At 40.3% G+C, this 13,363-nt stretch overlaps 1 protein-coding gene across 3 annotated transcripts in view; it reads right to left on the bottom strand.

Moving 5' to 3' along the window:
• reps2 (RALBP1 associated Eps domain containing 2) overlaps positions 1–13,363 on the bottom strand; it is a 240,108-nt gene that overhangs the window by 32,699 nt on the left and 194,046 nt on the right. For all 3 annotated transcript variants that reach the window (XM_063051049.1, XM_063051048.1, XM_063051050.1), the window contains 3 exons: positions 9,462–9,507; positions 8,318–8,454; positions 3,211–3,272 (listed from right to left, as the gene is read on the bottom strand). In XM_063051049.1, coding sequence (XP_062907119.1) covers positions 3,211–3,272; positions 8,318–8,454; positions 9,462–9,507 — 245 coding nt within the window. The remainder of the gene's footprint in view (positions 1–3,210; positions 3,273–8,317; positions 8,455–9,461; positions 9,508–13,363) is intronic.

Here is a 13,363-nt window from a genome sequence, read left to right as displayed (position 1 = left end):
CATTGGTGTTCCCATACCAGGCCGTAATGCAGCCAGAAAATACACTCTCCACCAAACATTTATAGAAATTTCTCAAGGTTTTTCTGTCGTGCTTTCTTTGCAATTACATTTATATGATAGGTCCAGGCCAGGTCCTCTGAGATACCGACACCCAGGAATTTTAAGTTACTGACCCTCTCCACCTCTGATCCTCTGATGAGGACTGGCTCATGGACCTCTGGTTTCCCTCTGCTGAAATCAACCATCAGATCCTTGGTGTTGCTGACAATGAATGAGAGGTTGTTCTTCTGGCAGTCCTCAGCCAAAATTTCAATCTCACTTCTGTATGCTGATACATACTTAGATAATAAATTTACTGAACTATCTGGTCATTTATCATGATGCGAAGGAACAAACCATTTTGCCTGGCCATCTGACTGTGCTGCACACCTATACTTAATGACTACAGAGACACAAATCCAACAGGGGTGGCTGGACACCAACTAGTGTAGGAAATTTGCCTGATTCCAACCTGCATTCCTTAGCGCGATCAAGCCTAATTACAAAGTGTTGCTACTTTGTTGGAACAGTAACTGAAAATCAAAGAAAGGGAGATGCTGGAAAACTAAAACTAAAATTAAACAGAAAACTCAGGAAACATTCAACAGGCCAGATAATATGTGTGGAAATAGAAAGATATCCAAACTTTCAGGTCAACAGGCTTCCTATTGCCCATCTGATAAAGTGTGTTTGGCCTAAAACATGCGTCTCTTTCTGCAGTTGCTGTCTGGTTAGAGTTTGTTTTTGCTAGCTACTGAGAGACATTGGCACTGCCCATTTTAACTTTAACTTTCTTGTTTTGTTTCAAAAGGCTTTCTATGAATGACACCACTGGAATCTCCTCATGAGCTTTTCAGAGCTTGAACTGTGCTGTGCATTCTAAGTGTGATACAGAGGAAGGAGGAGGGTTCACAGGTGCAGAGATAATCTAAAACAAGCTGTCAATTGAAGAGTCAAACAGAAGACTAACAAACCCTAACAAATCAGGTGTGCTAGCAGGAAGTGGTGGGACACGATAGCGAAGTGAAAAATAGTTGAGAGATGCAGTTTGCCACTGACATTTAATATGGAATTGGTAAATATCTCACAACCAGCCTTGCACCTGCTCACCCAATGAAACGAATACCACAGAAAAATGACAAATGAGAGAAAGCTCTAAAAAAGAATACACACCTGCTCCAAACAATCTTATATCATTTCAAAGCTCCTGAGCTGCTAAAACACTTTTTGCAGCTGCTAAAACACTTTTTGCAGCTGCTAAAAAAAAGTAGGGGGAGGGGATTTAAAGAAAATCAAATGTTTCTATCACAGTTCGGGATGTGATTTTTGAAACATCTTGTAATAGATCATGTAATCATACAGAATAGTTCAGGCCCTTCGGCCCACAATATTGTGCTGACCTTTTAGCCTGCCTCAAGATCGATCAAACTCTTCCCTCCTAAATAGCCCTCCATTTTTCTTTCATCCTTTGCCAATCTAAGAATCTCTCAGATTCCTTAATGTACTGTATCTACCTCCACCATCTCACCTGGCAGTGCTATCCAAGCACTGTGTAAAAAAAAACTATCTCTGACATGCCCCCTATACTTTCTTCCAATCACCTTAAAATTATGCCCTCTCATATTAGCCATTTCAACCCTGGGAAAAAGGCAATATCTGTCCATTCTATGTATGTCTCTTAACATCTTCTACACCTCTATCAAGTCACCTCTTATTCTCCAAAGAGAAAATCCCTAGCTTGCTCAGCTTCTCCTCGTAAGACATGCTTTCTAATCCAGGTAGTGACCTTGTAAACCTTCTCTGCACCTTCTCTAAAGTTTCCACATCCTTCCTATAATGAGGTGTCAGGAACCGAACACAATTCTCCAAGTGTGGTCTAACCAGAGTTTCAGCAAGCTACGTTACCTTGTGGTTCTTGAACTCAATCCCCTGACTAATGAAGGCCAAAACACCATGCATCTTCTTAACTTGCCTATCAATTTGTGTGGCGAGTTTGGGGGAAATCGATAAATGTAGCCCCCAATATCCCGCTGTATGTCCACACTGCTAAGAATCCTGCCATTAACCCTGTATTCTGACTTCTAAAGATGACCTTCCAGTTTAAGATGACACTACTGAAGTAGGGTCACATCTTACTGGTGGATATGGCACTTTTTATGTGGTGAATTATCAATGAAGAGGCGAGTGAAGGCAAGGCTGACTCGAGGGTCAAGGCATGCAGGCGCGATGCAAAGCTGGAGTGTGGTATGTTCGAGGAGAGTTGGTCGAGGCATGCTCTAGATGGAGTCAGAGTCGGAGATGGAGTTGGCATCGGAGACGGAATCGGAGTCAGAGTAGGAGATGGAGTCGGAGTCGGAGATGGAGCAAGTGAACCAGAGAGGAGTCGGAGCAGAGGAGTTTCAGAGCTGATCTCCCTCAACTGGGAGCAAGGTTAGATTGATCTAAGTGTCAAGTGGACAGGCTGGAACATGCCAGCAGAGTCCAGGCTCTGAGCACATCACTGCCATGGGGCCCGGAACCTAGTGCGGGAAAACGACCCGGTGTTTGGACAATTTAAATGCTAGACTGAAAAGGCAGAGTTTCCGGCCTGGAGGTGAGGGTCGGGCAAACTTACTAACACCCTTCTACTTCCTCATCCAAGTCATTTATAAAAATGACAAAGAGAAGGGGTCCCTGTGGAACACCACTGGTCACCAACCTCCAGGCAGAATACTCTCCATCTACTATCACCCTCTGTCTTCTGTGGTCAAGCCAATTCCGAATCTACACAGCCAAGTTTCCTGGATCCCATGCCTCTTGATTTACTGAATGAGGCTACCATAAACTCATAAAAGAATCCATTCACTTATTTTTCCCCAGTATTTCCCATTCATTTTAATGTGGCTTGGCAGGTATGATGAGGTGCAGTCCCAACAACCAAGTCTACCAAGTTGAGAGCTGAGAAGTCAATAGGTCTTGTTTTGTCCTGATGTACTGAAGGAGGCGTCCATCAGTGTACACAAGGCAGCTGGCAGACCAGATGACCGAGTGGATGATGCTGCCATCAGCTTCAACCCATCGTAGCGCTGGAAACAGGGACCTCCATGGAGAAATGCAGGAAGTCCTGGTATTGTGGGAAAGATTCCGGGCAATTACACAATACTCAAAGCTGCACTATAGACTGGGTCTTACCTTGGCAGTCGGAGGTCGTGGTGGGATAGCAGGGGGTGGCTGTAACCAATCCGATGTTACCACTAAAATTAAAAGAAATCATAAAATGCAAATAATGACACTAATCAATACATAAACAAGTAATTTTAAAACATGCAAAAACCACTGGGTTATTTAATACTCTATAAAAGTAATGCTGATACCACCTAAAGGCCCAGCCACTAACAATGCAACAAAGTCATAAAGGAGACAAAGGCTGCAAGTCCTGGATCAGCAAACAGTTGGCTGTAGAAACTCACTGGGTTGGCTGAGCAGCATTGGTTGAAGTGGGGGAGGAACTGTGATGGTTTCAGTCAAAACACTGCACCATTCCATTCACTGACAAGGACCATCTGCATGTGGAAGTCTCACCATGTACTCTTGATATTCAGCTTCGTCATCACTGCAATTCCTCACGTAAACTTCTTGGAGATGACCTCTGAGTGGGATTTACTGTTTGCCTTCTCTTCACTGTTGCTGGGTCAAAACCCTGGAACTCTCCCCTGTCAGCATTGTGGTGTTGGGTACTTAATATTCAAGTAATATTTGAATAATATTGTAAATATCATCAGAATCAGGTCACTGGCATACGTCGTGAAATTTGTTAACTTTGCAGCAGTAGTACAATGAAACACATGATAAATATAGAAAAAGGTAAACCAATTACAGTAAATATACATATTTATTAAATAGTTAAATTTAAAATAGTGCAAAAACAGAAATAATAAAAGCAAGGGAGTGTTCATGGGTTCATTTAGGAATCGGACGGCAGAGGGGAAGAAGCTGCTGCTGAATCACTGAGTGTGTGCCTTCAGGCTTCTGTACCTCCTTTCCGATGGTAACAATGAGAAAAGGGCATGCCCTGGATGAAGTGGGTCCCTAATAACAGAAAAAATGCTGACAGTCCTGACGAAGGGCCCCGACCCGAAACGTCTACTGTACCTCTTCCTATAGATGCTGCCTGACCTGCTGCGTTCACCAGCATTTTTTGTGTGTGTTGCTTGAATTTCCAGCATCTGCAGATTTCCTCATGTCTGCCTTAATAACAGACACCACTTTTCCGAGGCACTGCTCCTTGAAGATGTCTTGGATACTGCAGAGGCTAGTACCCAAGATGGAACTGACTTAATTTACAACTTTCTGTAGCTTCTTTCAATCCTTTGCAGTAGTCCCCCCCCCGCCCCCTGCCCAATACCAGACAGTGATGCAGCCTGCCAGAATTCTCTCTATTGTATATCTACAAAAGTTTTGAGTGTTTTAGGTGAGAAACTAAATCTCCTCAAACTCCTTATGAAATATAGCCACCGTCTTGCCTTCCTTACAGCTGCATCGATATGTTGGGACCAGGTTAGATCCTCAGAGATCTTGACACCCAGGAATTTGAATTTGCTCACTCTCTCCACTTCTGATCCTTTAATGAGGATTGGTTCAGGTTCCCTCGTCCTACCACTTCTGAAGTCCACAATCGCCTCTTTGGTCTTACTGACGTTGAATGTAAGGTTGTTGCTCCAACACCACTCAGCTAGCTGGTATATCTCTCTCCTGTATGCCCTCTTGTCTCCATCTAAGATTCTGTCAACAATGGTTTTATCACCAGCAGAGTTATAGATGCTATTTGAGCTATGCCTAGCCAGACAGTCATGGGTACAGAGAGAGTAGAGCAGTGGACAAAGCACACATCCCTGCGGTGCACCAGCGTTGATCGCCAGGGAGGAGGAGATACTATTACCAATCCGCACAGATTGTGGTCTTCCGGTTAGGAAGTCAGGAAGGTACAGAGGCTCAGTTGCCACAGCTTATCAGTCAGGACTGTGGGAATGACGGTGTTAAAATGCTGAGCTATAGTCAAGGATCAGCATCCTGACATAGGTATTTGTATTGCCCAGGTGATCTAAGGCTATGTGAAGAGTCATTGAGATTGCATCTGCTATAGACCTATTGTGGTGATAGGCAAGTTGCAGTGGGTCCAGGTCCATGCTGAGGCAGGAGTTGATTCTGGCCATGACCAACCTCTTGAATCATTTCATGACCTTGGATATGAGTGCTACTGGATTAAAGTCATTAAGGCAGCTCACACTACACTTCTTGAGCACTGGTATAATTGTTATATCCAGGAAATGCACTCTTCTTGCAGCTGCCATCAGGAAGAAAGTACAGGAGCCTCAGGACTTACACCACCAGGTTTGGAAACAGTTACCATCCCTTAACTATCAGTCTCTTGAACCAAAGGGGATAACTACACTCAAATACACTTGCCCCATCATTGAAACATTCCCACAATGAATAGACTCACTTTCAAAGACTCTTCGTCTCATGTTCTTGCCAGTTAATGCTTATTTATTATTTCTTTCTTTTTGTATTTGCACAGTTTGTTGATTTAGGTATGTGGGTAAAGCTCTCCACAAAACATTGTTCACTATTAGCCTGATCATAAGCTTGAGGTAAAGGTAACAGGGAGGAGGGATTGTAGCTTGGAAATTAAGTAGCATCAGTTTGGATAAAGTTAATCAACAATGAGTTGCAGGAAACCTTGATGTGATTGTCTGTAAGCCAGCAAACAGTAGTAGTAATGTAGGGAAAATTCTGAACTCTGGAAATTATGGATTCACGTGACAAGAGTAATTCAATGAACAGGGTAGACTGCAGTCGATATACAGACTAGACTAATATCATTAGCAGTAACCGTACAGAGGGCAAATTCACAATCTGTGGAAGAGTTGGTTTTGATGAACCAATAAAGGAGAAGTCCATTTTAAATCTAGTATTGTTCAATCTGAATAAGATTTTATAGTAACCCGATAGCTGAGGAACCTTTAGAGAAGTATGATAACTATATAACAGAATTTTGTATAAAAATATGAAATTGATTTTGTTCAATTTGAAAGCAGGATCTTAAGTCTAAACAAAAACTACAACAATATGAGAAACAAGTCGGTTGCAGTAGATTGCATTTATATTAAAAGGGTGTGATGAAAAAATGGCTAACATCTACAGTGATCTAATCTCACTGGCTCCTTACTCTGCTTTGAAGCAGCTGGACATATGTCAGGCTGCTGTTTATCAATGACAACTCAGCATTCAACACCATCATCCTCTCAGTAGTAATCAACAAGCTTCAGAACATGGGACTCTGAAGTTTCCTTTGAAACTGGATCCTTGACTTCCTTATCAGGAGACCACAGTCAGTACGGATTGGAAATAACATCCACTCACCAACAATCAATACAGGTGCACCTCAAGGCTGTGTGCTTAGCCCCCTGCTCTACTCTCTACATTCATGACTGTGTAGCTAAGCACAGCTCAACCACCATTTATAAATTCCCTGATGACACCACTGTTATTGGCAGGATCTCAGAAGACGATAAGATCTCAGATTGGAATCCTGCAATCAGTGGCCGACCACAGCGAATCAGTGCTGGGAACCTTATAGCTGGCCAAATATTTTGGATATGAATGTAGGAAATACAATTAATAAGTTTGCAGGTGAAGTGAAAATTGATGGTATAGTGAGGAGGATTGTCTTAAGTTACAGAACAATATTGAAGCTTTGGATGGTGACTTTATTGTACGAGAAGAGACTAAGCAGACTCGACCCATATTTTCTGGAGATAAGAAGAACAACAAGACTTCCATGGGCAGATGTTGGGGGTGGGAGGTGGGTGGGGAGAGGAAGGTAGGTCCAGTCTCAAAAAAAAGGGTTCCACCATTCAGGACAGAGATGTATAGAAATTTATTCACCCATGGGTTTGTGAATGTCGGAATTGTCTACTTAAGGTGGTTGTGGGGGCACAGATGCTCAATCTATTTAAAACAGAGATCCATGGAGTCTTGGACATGAAGGGAATTAGCAATTATGTATGGGTGTATGGTTGAATCTGGGAGGAATTGATGGGAAAAAAGGGGGATAATTAAATAGAATGGGATTCATATAAGTTTAGTTTAAATGGGTCCTTGATGGTCAGCATGGAGGTTAGTAAGCCAAAGGACCTGGTTCCATGCTGTATACCTCTAACTCCACGAATGATGACCAGGCTGAAAGTTTCCACTTGGTTGCAACCAAGGTGTGCTCATGATTTCACCCGAGTTTATATTTACACTCATTTCACTTCTCCAAATGTATTATCTGCTGTAAACAAGTTACATTGGTTAGGGTCTTTGAGTATAACAAGAATACGTTGTATTAAATTACAATCTATTATGGTTTTAAGAGTGGTGATGTTGTACAATCTATTCATAAGACCATAAGACATAGGAGCAGAATTAGGCCATTTGACTCAGCAAGTCTGCTTTGCCATTCAATCATGACTATACAGCCAAAACAGGATTTCACAAAACTAAAATACTTAATTAGAATGTTGAGTCCAACATTTGTGAGCACAAAGTGAGAAAGTATATCCAGATGCTTTTAAAAAATCTATTGGTGCCCCAAAGCTTTCAAAAAAAAGTTTAAATGTTTACAAATTACTGGAAATTTGCTGTCAGTGTTAACTCGGTCAAGATGGTCTTCAATTTTGACAATCAGACTGCTTCTAAACCAGACCACTATGGAAATTCAATTCATTGCAGGTAAATATCTCACTTGAAATTCCTTGGTTTTTTTTTGCACTGGTTTGATTCCTTTGGATACACCATACAACCCAGTATAGGTTTCCAAGCCAAGATCTGATCATTAAGGCCAAAAGGAACTCGAATGTCCATGTACAGCAGACCATTTTACCAACTGAGTTTTTGACTGAGCTAAAAGTACATCTAAGCTGTATTGAAAATAACTACAGGAGGAAGGTGAGTAACAGAGGATTGATGTATCATAAAATCTTGTCTTGGTCGCTTTTGTGGACGTAGAATTGATAGGATTTTATCATGAAAAATTCATGTGGTAAAACAACATTTCATTACTGGCTTTCCAAAAAATTCAGTGTGGTATGTTAAATGCATAGCCATGCAAAGCTATTGCTGCTTTACATAAACTGCAGAATAACTCTCATAATAGCACATGGGAAATTTCTACTTACTTAAGATGACTGTGTGAAGGAAAGAAATATCGTAACTTTCATTGCAAACCCACATTTTGCACACTGAGTTCACTCACCTTGATTACCTTGTTGAAAAAGTTTATTAAGGTCCAGAGAAGATGCTCTGGAATGAGTCTTTGGAAGTCTTGGTGGTGGCGTTGGGGGCACTTCTCCTTTCTTAATAGCATTTTCAGCAGAGGTACTTGAGTATGATCTGCAACGGGAGATGGTGGATTTTAATAAGGGCCCTCGGTTGCAGGGTTGAGCACGGACACAGATGTATCTTGCAACAGTTGTCACTCAGCAGCTAAAATGGAACTTTTTGTATTCCTGCCATTTGTGGGATCATGCTATATAAATGGAATTCCATTTTCCCCATATTACGTCAGTGACTTGTTCACAAAGGTATATCAGTTGCTACAAGAAATGGCCTGAAGTTGTGAAAGTTACTACAGAATTGCAAGTCTTCCTTTTCTATCAAGGGCTCTGATCACAAAAGATATGATCAGTCTTGAAACAACTCGTACGTTCCCATACACTTCACGAAGTGAAGCTAGTCAGAGCAATATGAACAAGAATACTTGTCAGTTTCTTGAATGAGAATCTATTTGTTAAAGTTATGATAAGACAATATGGGGTAGGAATTCATTGTTTACCACTGCACCTAAAGAATGATTTTGTATCTTCCACTTTTTATATTGTGTGTGATTTTCCTTTGTTTCTTTGAACTCAATAGAACGGAATAACAAGTGGGACATTCACCAAGCAGCCAAAGAGATACTCTCCATTTCTCACCATAACCCAAATCAGATTTCTGCACCAGCTACCAAGATTTGCAAAGTGCAATCAGTCAATCATAAGTGTCAAAACTATAAGCCAGTCTCAGAACAGGATTGAATGAAAAGCAAAAAAACCCCAGAATTAATAGTAGGGCAGACAGAATTGTGTATGGCATTTGTCTGATAAACAAATCTCATTCCAGGTACGACATTACACAGCAAGCATTTCAACCAATTTACATAACTCACTTAACTAAGCTATTACATTTATTCAACTTCCACTGGAACCCAGCCAAGGCTGGTAAATGCACTCAAGATAATAGTAAATCAGACAGATAATCTTAATAGCCAGGTACTGCAGTACACTATGAAGTGCATATAAAATGCTATTATTTTAATAAACAAAGGATATATAAAATACTATTTAGGACACATAAATTACCTGGGTCTTGTTTTCCTTTTCTGGCTCGATTCCAGTTCTCGGCAACCTTCAGGAAAAAAAAAAGATTGTGCATTAAAACACAGCAGTCTTGGACAGAAGTAATGAACAAAAAAGAAAACATGCTTTTAAGAGATTAAGATCAAGGTTCAGAATCAAGCACTTTTATAAATACGTGCGAACTCGGTAAAGAAGACCTATTTCCCTGTGGGCATGGTGATGCTTTTAACTACTGATTGCCCTGTTGTCAGCTGCTTTCTCTCTGTAGGCAAAGCTTTAACACAGGGCCTGTTGACAGAGACTGGATAGAAAAGTGAATGTTGAAGCTGTCAGTGTGGCTCAATTTTTAAGGTTTTCACTGAAAATAAAAGGTGATCATTATTACTAAACCTATAATTTGTGTAGTAAGTTATTTCTATAATAAACAAGCTGGACTAATCTAAAAATCCAGCAGCCCACTTGCAAAGCATTCCAGAGGGGAAATTTACTTTTCCTCCTCCTGTCACTACTTTATTATTGTCCAGTATTTTATTTTGCAGCTTACACTTGGCATTAATTTTGCTCACGGTGTATTTAAATTACATGAAATTATCTCAATCCATGCAAATGATTCAAGTCCAGCAAATACTTGGTGTAAATGTGCTTCTTTTTTCAAACATAGTCATTCATTACTAGCTTTTATTTCATCAGGTATGGAAGGGTTGAAGAATTTGTAGATTTCTTAGAATACAGACTATTTATTGTCTAAATGTTTTGGATATCTGAAAAAAAAATGTGATGTATGATAAACTCTACCAACAACTTTAGGGATTAGTTCCTACAATTTGGAATTTCAATTTAAAAACAGTTACATGGTATATTCCTGGTTTATAATACTTCTCAATGCTGGTAACTAAAAACATTGAAGCATCATCTCAATAAATTAATTAACACTAGACTCCGATTCGAAGTTTAGCAGCTATCCATTTTGCAATTATATTTTTTAAAACATAATTAGAATTTTAAGAGAACAGAAATGCAGAAGTTTGATTGGGCTAACTACATTGTCATTTTCTATTATGGCGCTTTTGAAAGTCATATGGCTAAGTCTGGGACCAGATGCCTAATTTCTCAGAACCCATACAAGTTATTTCTTACATCTGGTGGATATGTTGATCAAAGTATAAAGAACGTGCATTTCCAGATTGTATATTTTCATAACCATGTGTGAAAACATTTCTTCAATGTCCTTTTGCTTATACCTATTTTAACTTTCAAGTAACCAAATAGGAACAAATGTTCCCAATTCAACATCTCAAAACCATTTATGATTTTAAAAATCTAGGCTGTATTTCTCTTAATCATTTCCCTGGAAACAGCATAGTTACTATCCGTATATTCAATGTATTGAATCAGCAAAGGCAGTGGATGAAAATAATAGAAACTGAAAGCATTTGTAGAATCAGCAATAAGCAGTCCACAGGCCAAGTCTCCACTGCAAATCTGCTAGCAATGGAGGACTTAATCTTTTAATGCCCTCCTATTATTTAAAACAATATTCTGCTGCATACTAAAGCTTTTTGATTCTCATTCCTGTGCCTTTCTTCAAATCATAGAATAGTGCAGCACCAAAGGTAATAATTCAGCTTTTTGAGTTTATCCCAGTTATAAAATTACGTTCCCAATATCATTTAGTTAATCTTTGTTATGCATTTTCCATGCCCAAGTTGTGCTTCTTAATATCCAGGTCCCTGGAACTATCTCCATATTTGGAATGTGAACTAACTGATGAGCTGCATTGAGTTGTTTGAAAGCTGGGCACTCCACTGGGAACTGTCAGTCATCAGCTATATAGAGACAGCCAAAGACAAATGTTTGGCCAAATATGCTGGTTTCAAATGAAGTTCAATTTAAGTTTGAGGAATAACATCCCATCTTCCAACTAGGCAGTGGAGCCACAATAGCCTGTATTCTCATTGTTCTTAAAAAAAAAGCGGCTGTTACTATAGTCAACATATCAGTGACAATCTTCCAGATTTTGAAACAATCCCTGAAGTTTGAAACATTATTAATGATAAATGGACAATATAGGAAACAATTATCCAGTCGGCCTTATATCAGCTGAAGACAAAACTCTGGTATACCAAAATTCCAGTTTAAGTTGGTGCTGGTGAAGGTTAGCGACTACTTGCTGGTGGCAAATAAAAGAAAGAAAACAACTAAATAATTTATCAGTCACACTTTTTCTGCTGAACTCTCACTGCAAGCTTCCCTGTCGGGGATGAGCTTTTGAACCTGCCATTTTTGCGGTGGAAACTGAAGTCTGGAAGGTGCAGAACAGCTGTGCCATGGTGTGCTCGGATTGAATTGAGGCAGTGGGGTCTGGGCCGGAGAGCTGCTGTGGACTTGGAGGCAATTTGATTCCGAAGAGCTGAGGCGATGCAGAACCTAGACGTCGGTGCCCAGACCTGGGCCTGAGAGCAAGGAAAGACCTGAGGTTTGATCAATTTAAGCTCTGGGCTATATTGAAAAAGGTCAGGGTATCCAGGCTAGAGGCGAGGGATGGATCAATTCAGTCACTGCTCCGTGAGTTTTACTCGACTGTGCACTGAACTTCAGCTCACTCTCCGTGAGGTTTACTTATCTCTGCACCGAACTGAGGCTGCGGCCTGCAACTATCAAAGTGCAGACTCAATTTTGAGAACTTCAATTCTGAATGCTATTTGCTCACTTTTATTGTTTATTCTTTTAAAAAATGGGTTTCTTTGCTTTGTAGTTGCCTGTAAGATAACAAATCTCAAGATTGTATCAATTATACATACTTTGATAATAAATGTACTTTGAACTTTGGATGTAATAACAGGGTATTTGAAAAAATATAAATTGGAAACTTCAACAAATCCAATGGAACTATTCCAGGATGGGAAGAACTGGAAAGATGCGAGGGAACCAGTGAATGTGGAAATATGGATTTTCAAATGAGTAAATAGAATAGGGCAGAAACTGGGCTATTTTACAAGGCACAAGGCTGGACCTCATTTCCACAAAGGACATTTTGCCACTGCAATGAAAAGTTGGTGATGGAGGAAATGTTCTGGAGAGCATATGCACTTCCATCATTGATTCAGTAAAACAATGTGCCACTTGATGAAAATTCTAGCCAGGATGTGTAGCTATAATTGTATGTGGCTTGGTTGAGACCAGAACTGGAGTAGCATGCTTTTAAGATCTCTACTCCTAAGCAGTATAAATGCAGAGGAGGAAAACTTATTCGATTTATTTCTGGGATAACAGGGCTGTCTACTAAAGAGAGGTTGAGCAGGATTCAGTGGAGTTTCGAAGAATGAGCTGTGATTTTATCAAGACATAATCGATTCTGAGTTGTTCTAACAGGGAAGATTCAAAACGTAGCTCTTCAGGATGGAAAACCTGGAACTGGGGGCGGGGTGGGGGGAAATGGTTGGGGGACATCTGTGTTCACAAGATAAGGAGAACAACTATGTGAAAGTAGATGAGGTGGTTGACTTACGAAGAGCAAAGGAACCAAAAAATATGGATATGATAGGCAAGAATCTGATCTTTCATGCTCTTATTGAGTAGTAGAGAACACTTAAGCAATCAGGTGTAGGAGGAGACCAAATGTTCTTCACTTTCTTACTTTTAACCTCCTCTTGTTTTCAGTAGTCATAGTCATACTTTATTGATCCTGGGGGAAATTGGTTTTCGTTACAGTTGCACCATAAATAATTAAATAGTAATATGTAAATTATGCCAGGAGATAAGTCCAGGACCAGCCTATTGGCTCAGGGTGTCTGACCCTCCAAGGGAGGAGTTGTAAAGTTTGATGGCCACAGGCAGGAATGACTTCCCATGACGCTCTGTGTTGCATCTCAGTGGAATGAGCCTCTGGCTGAATGTACTCCTGT

Source organism: Mobula hypostoma, chromosome 6 (assembly GCF_963921235.1).
Source record: "Mobula hypostoma chromosome 6, sMobHyp1.1, whole genome shotgun sequence".
Lineage (NCBI taxonomy): Eukaryota > Metazoa > Chordata > Chondrichthyes > Myliobatiformes > Myliobatidae > Mobula > Mobula hypostoma.
This window is presented reverse-complemented; position numbering and strand designations above follow the sequence as displayed.